Source organism: Convolutriloba macropyga, chromosome 8 (genome assembly GCF_964194025.1).
Source record: "Convolutriloba macropyga chromosome 8, txConMacr16.3, whole genome shotgun sequence".
Classification (NCBI taxonomy): Eukaryota; Metazoa; Xenacoelomorpha; order Acoela; family Convolutidae; genus Convolutriloba; species Convolutriloba macropyga.
This window is the reverse complement of record NC_134475.1, coordinates 43,228,860-43,247,673: the sequence shown is the minus strand read 5'-3', so window position 1 is coordinate 43,247,673 and position 18,814 is coordinate 43,228,860. Positions and strand designations below refer to the sequence as shown.

General features: G+C 35.1%; 1 protein-coding gene across 1 annotated transcript; it reads left to right on the top strand.

Annotated features, from left to right (window-relative positions):
- Positions 1-725: 725 nt before the first annotated feature.
- Positions 726-11,709, top strand: LOC142344741 (uncharacterized). The gene is made up of 2 exons (XM_075396633.1): positions 726-1,688; positions 10,193-11,709. The coding sequence occupies exons 1-2, from the start codon at positions 1,255-1,257 to the stop codon at positions 10,674-10,676; spliced, it is 918 nt and encodes a 305-aa protein (XP_075252748.1). The 5' UTR covers positions 726-1,254; the 3' UTR covers positions 10,677-11,709.
- Positions 11,710-18,814: the final 7,105 nt, after the last annotated feature.

Sequence of the window (18,814 nt, the reverse complement as noted above, 5' to 3'; positions counted from 1 at the left end):
TAGCCTTTTAGGTTATCGACCTCTCTCGATATGTTCGATTAACCATGCTGCTCTTAATCATGCGCTTCCAGAGGCACCCTAAACATGCAAAATTTTTGTCCCATTTTAGAGCTCACGCGTTTAATATATAGGATTTACTAGTCATTGAGTTAATTAGGGGAGTATAACTCCAAATTTGAAGTCCTTCGGTCTACCTGTTGAATGCAACGTCGAGATCAATTTTTCCACCATTTTTTTGGATTTGAAAACCGTCATCAAAGCAGTGCGGAATTGAAGTTTTTCGAATGAGCTTGTTTTTCTGTGGCTAACACACATCAATAATCTTTGACGCTGTTAACAATTATGTTTAATTTTAAATTGCGGAAAATAAATTTGAGATATATTTGATAATTTTCTATCGTCGGCTATACTTGTGTCTGAAATACATCGTTTCAAAATTTTGTTTCTGATAATTTTAAAGGAAATTTGAAAAATAAGGGCGAAAGGAAACAGGCAGCTAGCTCAATAAAATGTGATTTAAGTCCCACTACTTTTATGAACCAATGTTACTGCTCTAAATGCTGCATCCGCCTTTCAAGACGGGAGGAAAATCAGCATCCATTAACTCTACTTAGTTTTTCAAGAAATGCGTGGTTTGTTATGGCATTACGTTCGTTGTAATTGGTGTTATAGTTAAATTCACAATACTCCTATTTGCAACGTTATTCTATCTTTGTTATCATCGTAGATCCAAAGGTTGTTACTGAAATATTGTGACTAAGTATGATAATCTTCGGCGCTTAATTGTACTCAAACTGTAGATATTTCAGATAGAGTATGTAATATTGATCAATAAAACTTTGATCTCAGGTCACAACACAAATATCTACTTAAATTACTGGGTCATATTGGTTTAATGAGCCGACCTTCGCGATATCAGTCCTGCTCTACTACTCAAATCTTTTGACCTTTTCTTCATTGCATTCATTTCGCAGTTGACCGAGTCAATTTAGTTTAATTAAATTTTGTTGCAGCTCAATTTTAACCAAGTTTTTATCATTCAATTACAGCTCTGACCGAAACGAGACCTTAATACTTGAACTGATTATCATTGTTAAATTGTTCTTCAAAGCAAATTGGTGCCACTTTCATTTTGAGCTAATCGTTGCAATTGCTCAATAACTTTTGTCGTATAGAGCTTTCAAGTTCTGTTTGTGAACTGCTGCATAGAAATTAGACAGGAGCGCAAAAGTGACCTCTCGGATATTTTAAGATATGAATTCAGCAAGCTCTCGGCACCAAAACCAGTTCAATGCCAATGCGCTGTCTGGGCCAGCAAGTCGGAGCTACCGAGTGCGACCAAAGACCCCCTACCATCAGTCGGGTTCGGGTTCTGGGTTCCAAAGTACTAAAGGTATCCATAGGCATAATTACTCCAAACAACCTCAAAATATGTCCAATGGTCACCACACAGCCCCGAATATTCAACAGAAGACGCCATTACTGTCAGAAGCTGAACGCAAACATGCGCAATCGGATTTGTACGAAGACGATGATGATATTCTAACGATGAATGGAACTCCATCGTCTTCATTTGAGAATGGGAGTTCTTACCCTCCGAGTGACAACTTTGTCCGCTTCGAGTCTCAGAGAAGCCAGGAATCTTGTAATTTCTCAAAAGAGCACGAACATTACATTGAACTGCTCAGGTTAGTGTGTTGTTCTAGGATTCAATATAAGGGCTGTTGAAGCGATAGACCGATGGAGCTGCTTTTCTCAAAAGATAATTTTTGGGTTAATTGTGTGATTAGTGTTTGGTCATGAATGACTTCTTTTCTTCTCAAAATGACCCGTCGATAGAGTGCAGACACACAGTTTCGCAATGCCTTTTCTTTCTGGAGGCAGTTGGATAGAAATCAGAATCCGTGCATCGATCAGCCTGAAATTTTTAAGTGAAGTGGTTTTCTGCATTTTATGGTTGTTGCTGATTTGCTGTCGATTGTACAGTTTTACAATGTATATATGACAGATTGCTCTGTCTACCTGCGAAGCTACTCAATTTTGGTGCAATTATTTTCGTCCTGTCGGTATTTTTATTCGATTTTTCGTCTGACCGATAAATTTCGTTACTTTTTGTCTTGAGAAATGATATAAATGGTAACACCACAGTATAAGGGCGTCAAGTTTCTGAGCCGTACTATTCTATTACTGCGGTTCTTTAAAGCTGCCGAAGAGACATAAATTCGTGGTGTGAAAAGCAACCCTGAGAGTTTTGGACAGATTTGTCTGAAACTACTACAAAAGACGATTCATAATCGCTGGCAAATATCAAAAGGGTGGAAAAATTTATTTAATCTGCAAAAGAAAAAATTCACATCAAACATGGGTTTTATAAAATCTATTCCGAAATCAGAAAGTTTAGCAGAATTTTCAGTTTAGTCTGTTTTGATATCTTTCACTATACGAAGAAATTGAATTACTTATTCTGTACAATTTTTGAATCGAAAGATTTCGGTTTTCATTTTCTTGTTTCTGCTGATGTTTAGCTGTAGGAAATTTTCAAATTTTCATTTGTGTCTTATGCTGTTTATTTCTGAGAATCATTTTTGCGATGGATCTGTTTTTTGTTTTTCTAATTTTTAAACGTCTACTTTTCATTGTTTAGATGGCGTGTTTTCAAATTTAAACTTTGGTATTTTGTGATTGGTATGTGATTACTTACTAATTGCTCTCAAACGAAGTTTGTAGCAAATATATTATTCTTGTTGGTCTTTTTTTATGCGATTTTTCGCTTGAGCGATTTTTCGTCGAGGCATTTGACTTTTCGTCCTTAAAAGCGGGATAATCAGGTAGCGCCCAGCGGGCTTTAAGTTTCATTAGAGGTCCTTAGCCACGTTTAGTAGTCCCTCAAGTGCTTAGTGTGATGAAGCTACCAGGAAGGCCGTAGTTTCATTTTTAGGAGTTTTTGAGCCCAAAATGTTGCAATTTTTTGTTTGTCATTTTTCGAAATTTTTGTTGGTCCAGACAAAATTTGAGGCTAGTTAAAGTTGATAAAGGTCTTTTGCAAGACATTAGTACTTTTTATGACCTTTTTAAGAGATATATGTTTTGGTAATCCAAACCAAAACCAGCAAATTACTAATTTTCACAATTTTGTTTCAAGCTTTTAAAAATTTATGCTTGAAAAAGTTTTTTCAAGTTTTTTGAAATTATTTGTCATTTGATAGGCTTCTCCAGCCTCAAGTGCCAAGGAACTTCCTCTAGGGGTTTAATTATAGGATACTGCATTGTTTCGAGGTGAAATGGATTGTTTTTCAAGATTTCAATGTCACGATTTTAAGCAATTTTTTTAAGTTTTTTGAATATTTTTGAATTTTTTTTTATTTTTTCCGGCAACAGGAACTCCTCCGAGTTTTGTTAATAAGCTGCTGAATGTTTTCTTGAGTTTATTGAATGGTCATCAAGATTAATGACTTGAGTTTTACCAATTTTTGGTAAAACTTAATTTTTTTTTCAAATTTTCAAAAAATGATATCATGCTCCAAGTTTATGGATCTTTGAGCCAGTGAAACTATTGAAGGCCTGAAATAGGGTTACTGTTTTGGATATTCTGTTGAGACAATGAATTGGATCTAAAGATTTTAATATCACGAATTTTAGCAAAGTTTGATAAAATTTGCAATTGCTTTTAAAATTTTTGAATGTTTTGTCCTTTTCTGAGTTTGACGATCATTACTGGCCAACATTTTTGAACATTTTTTCACTGCGAAATGAGGAAATTTTTTCAAGTGTGCACTTTTAGTTTTTTCTATATGATTTAATAATTAATAAGGCTAGAAGTTGCAGAGTCGAATCTCATCATGGAAAATATTCCTAGCTCTCTATTTCTCTCCCTCTCTCTGTCGGTTGGGATTTCGTTCCTTCTCTTTCTCGTTGACGTTTTATCTCACACACCCTCTCTCTCTCTCTCTCTCTCTCTCTCTCTTTTTCTTTCCTTAACTCTTTTGTTGATGCCTCACTTCAGCTACTGTTATGTGGCGTGATGTCATTTTCTGTTACCCTCACCTCACGTCCCTTCAATTATGCTAAAGCTAGCCTCACTAAAACGTGGCTAGCTACGGGCAAAGCCAACTGCTCGCCGGTTGTTTGAGAGCAATTTGCTCGACGTTAGTCGGTTATGTTCATTTTTTTTAGTTTTAATTTATTAATTGCTTTTGAACGAAGTTCATAGCAATTATTGTAAACGTGTGTCTTTGTTGGCGTTTCAAAACATTGAGAAAATAACATGAACAATCCCAATTTTGCTCGAAGCAGCTTTGGAAAGTCCAAAACTAACAAAAGTTTTAATCTTTTGGACTCCTTATCCACGAACTTTGTAATGTTCTTGATAGAGCATGTCAAGAGCATGTGCAGTAGGCAGAGCAATAATGCGTCTCAAAAACTTCTCGAGCCAAAACAGCGAAGGTAGAGAGAACTCGAAAGCAGTCAAGAACGGTCTACATGCAAAATTTGTGTGTTAATCATGTTTACATAAAGAGAAATTGGTATTCCATCCGGCCTTGTCTGATGAGAGAAGTTATTTCTTTAATTCTTTTTTATCATCTCTAAAAACATCCAAACAGAAGCGAATAGATGGTCGACACACAATTTTACAAAAATTTCCAGAGGGAACCCCAAAAAGGTAGACCCTCATATTATCTTAATGCATATGGAGTACCCATTATGCAAATATAAATTTTGACAGTAGTCAGCATCAAGGGAATCATGCGAAGTAAAGCCGAGATAATTTAAGAGGAATGTAAAAATAGATATTTACACGTGCAAGAGATCTGAATAGAAATTATCAAGACTTGAGACTGCATCCGTCCTTCTTATACTATGGTTTCATTGGACGCGTCAACAACAGGACCCTGACGCGTTGCGCTTGTGCTAAGAAGGCATTGCGCTTGTGCTAAGAAGGCAGAGTATGGAGCTAAGCAAAAGCGCATTTTTGTCTATATATGTGTGTTATTACGTCAGAAGTATTTTTTTGTCGCTAATTTTTGCTGCCAACCTCGGAATGGCTTCCGACGCTAACGAATCAGCTTCTCCAGCACAAGGGAAGATAAGAGGACAGATGGTGGCCTTCTAGACTTTGATTATTAAGTTTTTTCAGTGGTGAAGTTTCTGGGCTTGTGTAATATCATATGCAAAGAGATGATAATAATAAACTGTATCGACACTAATTTCAAAATAACAAGAAATTGAGCATAGGTTAAAAGTTTTCCTCAAACTGGCATTCTTAATGGGATAATATCCCCAAAATATTCGATGTAGTAGAAAGCTTCCATTCCCGTTGAGTTCCCAAAAAAGCTAAATTCGGAAAACCCTTCTAATGGAATAATTTTATGCTCGACGGGCTTTCCAATGGTACAACGTACCCGAAATATTTGGATCGCTAAAATTTTTTAAGATTGACTTTTAAAAAAAATCTATCCACATTTAATTTCTACCCAAGAGTTTGGAACAATTAGTTTCCTCAAGCTGTGTTGAATATAATCAAGTACTTCGTCTCTTATGAATAGTGTCTTTGTACCTAATTTTTATCCCTTTTTTAATGCTGCGTGATTTGTAATGAGACATTAATAAAAATACGAGGGAGCTGCAACTATTTTATTCTAAAAGTAAACAAGGAGGCTCGGTAATGTGCGATCGCACATAAGGTTCCGACCCCGCTCATTCACAATTTTGGCATTATGTTCTACGAAATGAGGAACAGATAGAAAACTCCAAAGTATTTTTCGAAAAGAAATTGGTGTTTGAACGAAAAGATAGCCTCCAAAGCAAATAACCCAGTGGAGTAAAATGTTGCATTAGATTGATGAGATATGCCTATATTAAGAAAGCGAGTCAAGACGAACAGCAAAATCAAACAACAACTACAAACATTAATTACATCAAAAACTTCATCCGTTTTAAAAAACAAAACTTAATAACAAAGTCAAGATAGCCTCAGATGAAACTGAAACTAAACAAAGCAAGTTATAATTCATTCGAAAAGATATGGGACCAATCCTTAATAAGCCTTGGTAACAATTAGACAATAACGAACAAAAACGGTAAATTTGAAAAATTCGCCTATTTTTTTTTTAAAAACAATTATTTTTGAATTGATGAAAACCATTAGAAATCAACTGAAATATCACACAGGTTCACGATTATCAGTTTTTCTAAAGATCGGAATTAAGAACTGTCGGTATTTAATTTTCATGCGGTTACAAAAAGAGCAACAAATAGACAACAAACAAGAAATCATTTCAAATTTGCCAGAAAACGCTTTCGAAGCCGTAAAGCCAGACTTTGGCCCTCAAAATGTGTTTGATTGCAGCTTCTTCGCGCACTTAAATTGTTATATGTGACCTCTCATTAATGAAACCAGGTAACAAATAGACAAAAAAGGCAAAATTAAGTAATACTTGTTTTCGAAAAAAAAAAATTTTCTTAAGACATGAAAGCCAATAATTACAAATTGAATTAATTAAATAGGTTCGTTTTTTCTTCCAAAGGCAGCCCTTGAGACCTGCAACTATCCAGATTAATATATCTTACCAAAACTAGCTCTGCTAATGCTGTTCCTTCATTAAGAACACTTATTTTTGCAAATGTTATAGATATAGATATTTTGTCAGTTAAAAAATCAAAAATAAGTTCTGCGTTTTTGATAATCAACGAGTAAAGTTAGCAAAAAACGGTGAAGTTTTAATTATAGCCTCCAAAGCAAATAACTCAGTGGAGTAAAATCGTGCATTAGATTGATTAGTTATGCCTATATTAAGAAAATGAGTCAAGACGAACAGAAAAATCAAGCAACAACTACTAACATTAATTACATCAAAAACTTTGTCCGTTTTAAAAAACAAAACTTAATAAAAAAGTCAAGATAGCCTCAGATAAAACTGAAACTAAATAAAATAAATTGTAATTCAACTAAAAAGATATGGGACCTGTCCTTAATAAGCCTTGGTAACAATTAGACAATAAAGAACAAAAACGGTAAATTTGAAAAATTCGCCTATTGTTTTTTAAAAAACAATTATTTTTTAATTGATGAAAACCATTAGAAATCAACTGAAATATCACATAGGTTTACGATTATCAGTATTTCTAAAGACGGGAATTAAGAACTGTCGGTATTTAATTTAAACCCTTCTAATGGAATAATTTTATGCTCGACGGGCTTTCCAATGGTACAACGTACCCGAAATATTTGTATCGCTAAAATTTTTTAAGATTGACTTTTAAAAAAAATCTATCCACATTTAATTTCTACCCAAGAGTTTGGAACAATTAGTTTCCTCAAGCTGTGTTGAATATAATCAAGTACTTCGTCTCTTATGAATAGTGTCTTTGTACCTAATTTTTATCCCTTTTTTAATGCTGCGTGATTTGCAATGAGACATTAATAAAAAAATACGAGGGCGCTGCAACTATTTTATTCTAAAAGTAAACAAGGAGGCTCGGTAATGTGCGATCGCACATAAGGTTCCGACCCCGCTCATTCACAATTTTGGCATAATGTTCTACGAAATGAGGAACAGATAGAAAACTCCAAAGTATTTTTCAAAAAGAAATTGGTGTTTGAACGAAAAGATAGCCTCCAAAGCAAATAACCCAGTGGAGTAAAATGTTGCATTAGATTGATGAGATATGCCTATATTAAGAAAGCGAGTCAAGACGAACAGCAAAATCAAACAACAACTACAAACATTAATTACATCAAAAACTTCATCCGTTTTAAAAAACAAAACTTAATAACAAAGTCAAGATAGCCTCAGATGAAACTGAAACTAAACAAAGCAAGTTATAATTCATTCGAAAAGATATGGGACCAATCCTTAATAAGCCTTGGTAACAATTAGACAATAACGAACAAAAACGGTAAATTTGAAAAATTCGCCTATTTTTTTTTTAAAAACAATTATTTTTGAATTGATGAAAACCATTAGAAATCAACTGAAATATCACATAGGTTTACGATTATCAGTATTTCTAAAGACGGGAATTAAGAACGGCCGGTATTTAATTTTCATGCGGTTACAAAAAGAGCAACAAATAGACAACAAACAAAAAATCAGTTCAAATTTGCCAGAAAACGCTTTCGAAGCCGTAAAGCCAGACTTTGGCCCTCAAAATGTTTGATTGCAGCTTCTTCGCACACTTAAATTGTTATATGTGATCTCTCATTAATGAAACCAGTTAACAAATAGACAAAAAGGCAAAATTAAGTAATACTTGTTTTTTTCGAAAAAAAAAATTTTTTCTTAAGACATGAAAGCCAATAATTACAAATTGAATTAATTAAATAGGTTCGTTTTTTCTTCCAAAGGCAGCCCTTGAGACCTGCAACTATCCAGATTAATATATCTTACCAAAACTAGCTCTGCTAATGCTGTTCCTTCATTTAGAACATTTATTTTTTCAAATGTTATAGATATAGATATTTTATCAGTTAAAAAATCAAAAATAAGTTCTCCCTTTTTGATAATCAACGAGTAAAGTTAGCAAAAAACGTTGAAATTTTAATTATGGTGCACTCTCAAGGGAAGTTGATGTAGGAATTGTCCCCCTTTGAGTCTACAGATTTTGTGACAGCAATCCCTTTGCCACCTTTCCTTGACAACAATTTTGTCGTATTTGGCCTGTAATTAACGAGACTAGGTAGCAAACAGACAATAAAAGGAACAAAATTGCGAAGTTAAAAAGTATTTATTTTGGAAAACAACTGTTTTCAAGTCATGAATGCCATCAGCTATCCACTAATATCACAATATCGGCCCATCTATTCTTCCATGAAAAGCCAATGAAACTGGGTCGTTGTACCAGAAATTTCATACGACTAAAAATACAAAGTAAAAACAACCATTAACGACAAAATTAAAAATTTCAATTAAACTCTTCGAGAAAGTATTGTCGAAGCCGTTGAAACCAGAGTCTATATCCTTAAGGATTTTAATATTTTCGATTGTTCCTTACTTTGAATGCCAATAATGTGATATATGAACTGTCAATAACATATTAATGTGACAAAACTAGAAAACGTGAAAAATTGGAAAATACCTGAAAATAAAAATGTGAAATCTAGTAGTATTAAAGCCAGAAAACCATAAATTAAGGTGTAAAACAGCAGCAAAGATTGAATTTGAGTTCAGTAGAAAGACGAAGCATTCTTTCATTGCTGACACTGTGCTACAAGCTGACCAAATTGAGAGAAAAATGGAGGCAAAGTTCAATAAGCCATTATTTACTTAAAAATCAAATATTTTTTAGAAGACAAAACGATCATAAGCTTTCAAGTAATAAACTAGATAGAATGATTTGGAGCTAATTAGGAACCGAATTGGACATCACTAGTGAGTTTCGATATGAAATGTTCTGTTAATTAATTTATTTATAAAAAAGATCGAATTTTATAAAAAAAAGACCGACTGAATACAATCCAATTTTTCTCCAAGATTGGTCCAAAACTAGCTCTGCTAATGCTGTTCGTTCATTAAGAACTCTTAATTTTTCAAATGTTATAGATATAGATATTTTGTCAGTTAAAAAGTCAAAAATAAATGCTGCGTTTTTGATAATGAACGAGTGAAGTTAGCAAAAAACGGTGAAGTTTTAATTACGGAGCACTCTCAAGGGAAGTTGATGTAGGAATTGTCCCCCTTTGAGTCTACAGAGATTGTGCTAGTGGTGTTGGGTGTGTACATCCTGCAAATTTAATCAAAGTGGACTAAAGGAACTTATTTCGTGCTGTTTTTGATGAAAAAGTCTGAATTTCGAAATATTTAGCCAGAGTTTTGACAGAGAAATTAAATAAAAATAGCCTACAATATTTTTTGTCTTTAAAATTAAACTCAACTACACTTTCTTTGAAAGTTTTACAAAAAATAGCGGAAAATGTGAATAAAATCAGCGGAATTCACTCTTATTTTCTCAAAAGTTTAAACCTCGATAACTCCCTTTAAAAAACGAAAAAAAAAATTAAATTCCATATTCTACGCTGGACAAGCTTTATAATGATACCAGTCTCAACTCTCTACGATGAATATATCGATCAGCCAAAATTGTTTGAACAAAAAAAAACCATTTGAGTATGTAGTCCCCCCCCCTCAAGAGGGGTCGGAACAATTAATGGTTGGAAACGGATATAGTTTTTGCAATATGGGCTTTTATGATTTAGACGGAATTGGCAAACTGCTGTTGACAAGTGCAGCAGTAAAGCGAACCAAGAGCCCACCTTGCCAAATGTAATGCGAAGGGTCAGCTCAGGCTCGAAACTTTCCCAACTAAACAATGCTAATAACAACCAGCCACAGACGCCATTATCAAAACAACAACCCATTGCAACTTTGAACGAGTTGCAATCGGCTACGATACCAAATGGCAGTGACCAAAATGCCTCAATATCAAACGATCAACCAACAAAACCCATTCAGAGAACAGGATCTTCATTATCGAATGGCAGTAACGGATTCCAAGGAACTGCATGGTGCGGTAACAACAACAACAGTAGACGGGAATTAACATTGTTCTATTATAACGAACAAATTGACTCAACAAATTCAAGTTCTAACAGTTTAAACGGTGGAGGAGATTCTTCTAATAAGTACATTGACGCATGGCTCGAAGAACAAATTTTGAATCAAGTCTTCCAAACATCTTGATGCAACTCAAACTGATCTTCTCAAGTGCTCTTCTCAAACGGAAAGTTAACCATTGCATCATCAAGGTAGAAATTGTTACTTAAAAGAGGTATCATAAATGTTGTTTATTCTTTTTTGAAGAGCACTATCATTTGCAATTGTGTACTGCAATCATCCATAGATTGATGAGGACGCTGTTGAGCATTGCGTAGTTGAAATTCGAAATCAATTCAACTGTCCATAGAAAATAAGCTTTCTCTGATCAGCTCCTGCTCTAATAATCACATGAGTTGCTGATATTCCGAATTGCTCTTTAATTGCTTATTATCACCGCTTCCCAAAAACCCCGACGATTTCAAAGTTCCGAATGAAACTCTACTTGCACCCGTTTCCGTTTTTTGGATCTATTTCTTTTCCCTGAAAACAATTTTCATTTCAAAACGCTTTTGTTTAAATGCCGTTTGAACCTTTACAATTGTTAAGGCAAGAGTAATCATTACAATTTTACATACTATTACATGGGTATGAATATAGATGTGTATAATCAAGTGGGAAAAGGAAAAAATTCTGCATCTACTTTCACGCTTTCTCCGGCTGTCACCCCACTTTATTCGAACTAGGTATTTTTAACGATCATTTTGTTTTGTGCTTTATACATTTGTCACAGTATTACTTTGATTACCCGAAGTTGACTCGAATATTATATCACCGTTTATTTGCGTAGCAGCAGCTAGCTAGCATTGCAGATTTAGTCTAAAAAGAGCATTTTCACGTGTATCGTATCAAATTTATATAGTATCTTTTCATTTCCAACTCTTCTAACTCTCTTTTCTTTCATCTTTCCATCTATACTACTTTCCTTAGTTCACAGGGCGCTAACACAGTACTATTGAGTATTACCAGATTGTAAAATAGCTAGCAAAGTGCCGATGCTTTGGGTGGCTCTAGTGAAATTGATTAGAGCTATGTTACTGCCATTTATTAATGAATTGCGATAATTGATCAATTAATTATGTATTACCTACTACTTGGCCAAAAAACTTCTATTTTGAAACCACCGTTTTTAGCTGAACTGAGCAACTCTACAGCATTGTATTAACACAGCTTGTGCTATATACAGCTTCTGACTGACTACACATTTCAACGATACTGGTATAAGTCATTTATTGCTCTCAAACAAAGTTTGTAGCAAATATATTAGTCCTGCTGGTCTTTTTTCGGCGATTTTTGTACTACAAACTTCTCGTCTAAATGTTTTTTCTGGTCTTTTGATTTTTTTCCCTCGAAGACAGGATTAACAGGTGACGCCCGGAGGGCATTAAGATCTTCTTGAGCCTCAAGGCTCATTGGTCTCTACGTATGTGGTTCATCGAAACTGTTTAAGAGACAAATTCATGAAGGGTTGTTCTTAGAGTTTGACTCCCTCCCTCACTTAAACCCTCCCTACTTAACACCCTCGCCACTGCCACGTCACCCCCAACCCCATTCCGCCTCATTCCACCCGTAACCCCGCATGCTCGGCCTTCACCTCCATACTCACCCACCCGCTCCCCTTAGTTTAGCTGAAGCTAGTCTCCCTTAGCCGGAGTTAGCTACTGATGCGCTCGCCAGTCCTTTGAGAGCAATTCCCTCGATGTTAGTCTGTTATGTTTATTCTGTGGGCTCGAGTACAGTAAAGATAGATTACGTGACTCTAATGAAGTCCTGGGAAAAACGGGCATTAATCGAGAACAGCGTACTGGTTCGAGGTATAATCACAATTTCAAAGTAACTTCTGCAGGATGACGTAACCTTGCTTGAAACTCAAACTTGCAAATCTAATACTGTATCTAGGAAAATCTGGCATTGTGGAATCTGACATTGCAGAGATATAAAACTTGCAAGTATACGTGTTCAATCTGAAATTTTGAATTTTTAGTTGTATATAAGCACATGAAGCGAGCACGTGCACGTTTTAAAAAAATGAAAGATATCTGTTGTGCCAGATTCTAAAATGGAATTTTCTTATACACGGGGATAGATTTTTAAAACTGCTGGCATTTTGAAACCTACATTCACTCCCACTGGTACCGCTACGCCAAATGTTCTCAATGAAATCATCAGAGTCGCACTTAACATTTTTGAGCTTATCAAATTGTCTTGCCTCGCAATGCTTTTTACAAGAGCCTTGTGGGCTTTGATGACTTTTGGTATTTTCTAGCGTCTAGTTCTACATAAATATTTGAGGGAAAACTTCATTTTATGGAGCTAACTGTTGCTGATAAATGATAATGTTATCAGCTGGTTCATTTTTTCAAAATAGATCTAAGTGTGACCCAGCTTGCATTATTTTCTGTTTTGAAGCCGGTACTTTTGACAATCCACTAAGCGAGTAAGCTTTGGTTCCCTAATCATTTTCTTTATAAATTTATTTTAAGGTTATTGAATATAGTTGGAGAAAGTTATCAGATTGTTTAAAATCGCCGCGGTGAAAATCGTGGGCCATCTGCATTTGTGTTCCTATCTCTTCCTTCCTCTTTATGTTTAGATTCAGTTTTAAACTCTAAATGCTCCGACATTGTTAACTCGTCGTTATTAATAGCCGCAAAGCGATAGCTGGGGTTATTATTGGCCATCTCTTTTTGACAATCCAAAGTATTTTCTTTGTTTTTGTGTGCTGTCTTGTTACGACTCTAAGAGGAGTTTTGGTGATCTATTTCTTTTTAATGGGTGACTTCTCTTTTCACAGGATGACAAGTCAAATGGCAAAGCCAATTTGTTTTTTCACATGCGGCAATTTGAGTCTTGATTTCATTGCTTCTCCTCTTAACTGCTATTAATATAATACCTATGTTTAATTGCTCTCAAACGAAGTTTGTAGCAATTATATTAGTCCTGTTGGTCTTTTTTTATGCGATTTTTCGCTTGACCGATTTTTCGTCTGACGCTTTTGACTTTTCGTCCTCAAAAACGGGATAAACAGGTAGCGCCCAGCGGGCATTAAGTGCTCTTAGAGCCTTTCAGCTCTGTTTCAGCTCAAACTGTTTTGGAGACTTATACTTATACTTATGGTGTGAAGGGCGGTTCTGAGAGGTTGAGAACCCCCCCCCCCCCCCCGTTGACCCCCATCATCCCCACCGCGCTGTTGCCCCCCCCAACCCAGTGTTGCCCCCAGTGCACCCCCCCCCCGTGGCTAGCTACTGACGAAGCCAACCGCTCGCCGGTCGTTTGAGAGCAATTCGTCCGACGTTAGTCGGTTATGTTTTCTAAATGGCGACTATTTGAAATTGATTGAACTTATCGGCGGGCAGCTAATGCTTTTTTACACTTTGGCACTATTTGTCTTAAAATATTAGTGAAGATTTGACTTCTGCTCTTTTTAATTGCTCTCAAACGAAGTTAGAGTACTTATATTAATCCTGTCGGTCTGTTTAATGCGATTTTTTGCTTGACCGATTTTTTTGTCTGACCCATTTGACTTTTGATCCTCAAAAACGGGATAAACAGGTAGCGCCCAGCCACTAACAGCTCTCCGCTTTCAGCTCACTAGTCACCAAGCATGCGATTCACAGAAACTGTTTTGGAGACTGTGGGTTGTCTCATCGGTTGCCAAGGATGCCTAAATTAATCGATTCAGTATTAAGCTGCTTTTTATTGACTTAAAGACTTTCCGTTTTAAAAAAATGTTACTGAATTTTTGAGTTTTGTTTATTTGTCGTACTTAATTCTTTTTGTTCGATCAGTTAATCTCATTAATGACAGATTTCATTGGTTGCTACTGAGTAATTGGCTAATCTAATTAGTCTTTTCAGGTCACGACAATTGTCTGAGAGATTTTCAGACTTGCTTTTCGAAGAATGAAAGTTGATTTTGTGTCCTAAGTGTTTTTGTTTCTCTTGTGGTCTTTTTGCTTAGTCTCAACAAATATTTCTTAGTCACCTTCTAGTGCGGCATGATTTTAGTGCAATTTTGGTGGATCCAACGTCTTTCCGCTAACGTTTGCATTCACTGTGATGATACCCTTTGTTTTTGAAAGGTTGAAGTGGATTTGCGGATCTTGCTTTCATTTGTAGTTCTTTTGTCCCTTTTTCAGGCATTAGGACTGCTAAAAAGTATTTCATAGCTTTAAAAGTTTCATGTTTTGTAGTTAAGGGTTTGTCCTGTAGTTATGAGCTTCTCTTAGTTTGGCACCCTTTTCAAAGTTTTTGATTTTGCCACTTTTCTTTAATTTTTACTTTTTTGCTTTGTGTGTCATTGATTCCCACAAGCATGTTGTGTTTGTACTCCATTCTAAAGAATAATAGATTCAATATTTTCAAAAATTGCTGTTGTCTTCAAACACTAAATCTTGTAAATTTTTAAAATTGTTTTAGGATTTTCATGTTCATTATTGAGCTTATTGTGTCAGGGGCTTTGATTGATGTTGCTGTAGAAATATTAATTGTCGGGCTAAGGGTTATTTCAATCGTTTGATCTGTAATTAAGAATTCGTCCTGCTATTGCGTCATTTTTTATTGCGTCAAGATTTTTATTACGACCTAATTAAAATCTGCTTTTTCTTTATTTCTTTCATGCAATTTCAACTGAATTGCGTTCCTGATGTCATTTGTCACTCACTCTTAGTGGAGAGTTTTTTATTCATTCGCTCGATTAAGTTCTTGGTCACATGTGACATACCTCACTCTCAAAAATGACTTTCTAACTCTGGAACTGACTTTCTTACTTTAATTCCTGGAGATCAAGTCAGGTGAGTGCGTGTCACTCTAATTCAAGGGTATTTGAGGGCAGCTGTTGGAAACCCAAATATAACATCTCAGCACTTAATGAAAAGAAGTTTCTTTTTTGGTCTGTTTCTTTTACTATCTGTGACCGCAGATCTACGAAGCTATTGCGGCTATTTTCTGGCAATCTGCCAGCTATGCTTTTCGTAATTACTGGTAAACATATAACATTCAAATTTCGAAGGCTTCGTAGTCTTGAACTAATATTCAGATTTGATCTTTCCGTCAGCCTCTCAACGGCTACTATTTATGCTCTGTCCTTTTTTATCGCGCTTTTAGTTTGACATGAATCACGGTTTTCATGTTTGACGCTTGACTTTGCTCACTCACTGTTTCAACTGAATGGTTTTTAAATTCTCACTCATTGAATTATGCAATTTAGTGAATACTTTCAAGTTCAAAAGAGCGGAGTCAAACGAAACGAGATAAACCGATAAAGCACAGTCATTAAGTCATAGTGCGTTAAGTTATCGAAATTCAATAAAGTGATTGCTAGCTGTTATTTGCACTAAGCGTAATGAACTTCAGTTTAGAAGCTGAATTAATATAATTTTGAAATCTAACTGAAACTGCTCACCAAATTACCACACTTTTTGACACTTAGAAAATTTTGCTTCCTCTCTGTTTCAATCCTGATGTGCGTCAAACGGGTCAACGGCAGCAATTTGCCGGCTATGTTTGTCATTTTAACCCATTACACTGCACCTTGAGATTATGAATTGGTAGTTCGTGATTATGAAATGAACATAGAGAAAGTCATCATATTGCTTAAAATGGCTTTGATGAACTTCGTTTTGGGGCTACGTTAATCTGTGTTGCTATTTATTATAAACTCTAATTTCTCCGACATCGTTAATTGGTCATAATTATAGTAGTGATAATATATAGCATTCAATTTCGAAGGCTTCGTATTGTTGAACTAATTAGCAGATTCTGATCGTTTCGTTTTTGAAAAACTTTCCGATAAGGTAGTTTAGCATCTCATCCCTTTTTTCCAATACCCTATTTGTAGATAAAATGTTTTCAATTTTGTCTTGATTTTTTGTAGCATTTCCTTATGGCTTTGGAGTTACTGTCGCCTCTGATGAAGCATAACTTGGTAGGTAGAGTGTAAAAGAAGTGTATTTATACTTGAAAATTTATTTTTAGCAAGTTAAGGAATTTTAGTTTAGTACGCAAGAGAACTATTTCTTTTTCACAGTAGTCAAAAGATTGGTATTCCCGATTTTTGGCTTTGAGTGAACATGGGCAATTCAGTGAAGCTGGTGTTTACAATATTTAGTGATTTTTTTCGTAGTCTGTTTTTTTTCGTAGTCTGTCAAGATGGAATAACAACGAGTTCGAAATGTTCTTTCTCGCCGATGAGCTTCGGCGTTCTCAATAAAAACTTTGATTATTTATCAATGTACGAAAAATTCATTCTGATTATTTTATATGCAATATTGCTTTCTGCAGTAATTTTTTCGCTGGCCTGTTTTTGAAAAAGTAAACGGTAAATCCGCGCTCGGATAAAATAGTGCAGCAGCAATTGCAAAACTAGTTTGTACTTCTGCTTTTAATTTGATTTTAACTGAATTGCGGAGGAACTCTATCTCGATTGAGAAAAAAATACTGGAAAAATGTTTACCTTGATTTTTTTTGTTTTTGCGATTTATGTCGAAACTAGTCCCTATTTAATTTCTCTCGCTGATTAGTTTTTATTTCATAAAATCATAAAGCTTGCCAGTATATGCCATAAAGCTTGAACGTAAAGAGAAACTTAGGATTTTTCGATCATTTCGTCGTTTGAAATTGACCTGTCTTAAGCCATTCTTTAAAAATAGTTTTAATAGCCGCAATTGATATCGGGAATACTATTTTTGCCTCCAGCGTGTTTTACAATTTATTTAATTTAAGTGGATTTGTGGTGCAATTTTGTGCGCATATATATTGATTTTTGAAAGTCAACGTTAAGTGGTGATTGAGATCACACCGGAACAGGAACTGAAGTGAAAAAGCAGTTTTTTCAAACTAATTTTTAATTGCCATGGACAAACAATGTTAGAACAAAAATTCTCAGTGATGTTTATGTGGACATTTGGGAGTCTCCTTATTCGATTTTCAACAGGTTTTTCATTTCGTTCCTTTTCATTTAGAGAGCATGATTGTCTTCTTAATGGAAATTCTGTAAGTTCAGGTCGTACCATCCGATTTTTGTAATCCGTCGTCGTCTTAGATTTGTTGTGGGCTTTTGATCACACGCCAAGGATACAAAGTGTATTTTTAGTGAGTTCTACCACTCTGCAGCTGAGCTGGTTCGCCTGGTGTCATTTGTTACTGCATTATTGACGTTTATTATACAAATGAAGTAAGTAATTTTAGTAAAGAAGTAACAAATTCATGATCATAGCTTTGAGGAAACAATAGTGTCGCTATGGACGTGCTTCACCACCTTGTATATGTACCGGGATATAGAGGGAGTGCGTCTCTCTCCTCTTTTTCTTGCTCAGTTAGTTTTGGGTCGTTTTATTTTTGACTTATTTTTAGTTTTACTGGTCGCGACAATTTGACTTCTGTTTTTACTGTTCTTTCGAGTTCTTTGGGTAAGATTTTTTCTTTGGTGTTTCGAAATTCAGAAATGAGTTGGCTTTTCACCTAACTCACAAATTGACTTTTCATTTCTCTCAAATGTCTCTCAAATTTTATTTTTTTTCCAACTTTAGGATCTCTTAATCTAATTGACGGTTATTTTATGGCACATTTACATGTCTATAAAGCTATCGGAGATATTTTCTGGCAATCTTTGAGCTTGTTTTGAAATGCTGTTTTTTGGTCGTGCTGGTCATATTAATAACGGGGGAGGGGGGTCTATTTCGCATCTATGTCTGACGATCTCTCGATAATGTTCTAAAATCCGACGACTTGCTTCTCTCTGATTTGTCTCTTTTACGGTTCATTTGTACACGGTAGCTGTATTCAAGCAGTCGATGCTTTATTAACATCAGTGACAATTAATAAGTATTAAACAGTTGATACGTATCGCATACTTTTTATTTTTAATAAATTGTGTATTTTCCACCTAAGAGAAGTATTATTTAAAGTATCTCTTAGCTGTAGGAATTCATTAGAAAAACTCGCTCTGAGCAAGTACATATCAGGTTTGACTAATCGGTTTGTGTCGTTTCATTTGATCAATCTGATTGCCTCTCTGTACTAAAACTCTCTGAGAACGACTTAGAACCAAATTGTTAACCTGCCGCTTTTCCCCTAATGGAATCCAAAGTGTTTTGGAATAACAGTTTCCAGTGTCTATCAAAGCTTAAAAAAAATGGTATTAACAGTTTCGCTGATTATCAAATATTAATACATTATTTTTCCGTGGTAAATAAAAAGATTATTTCATTTCCATCATTGCATTGC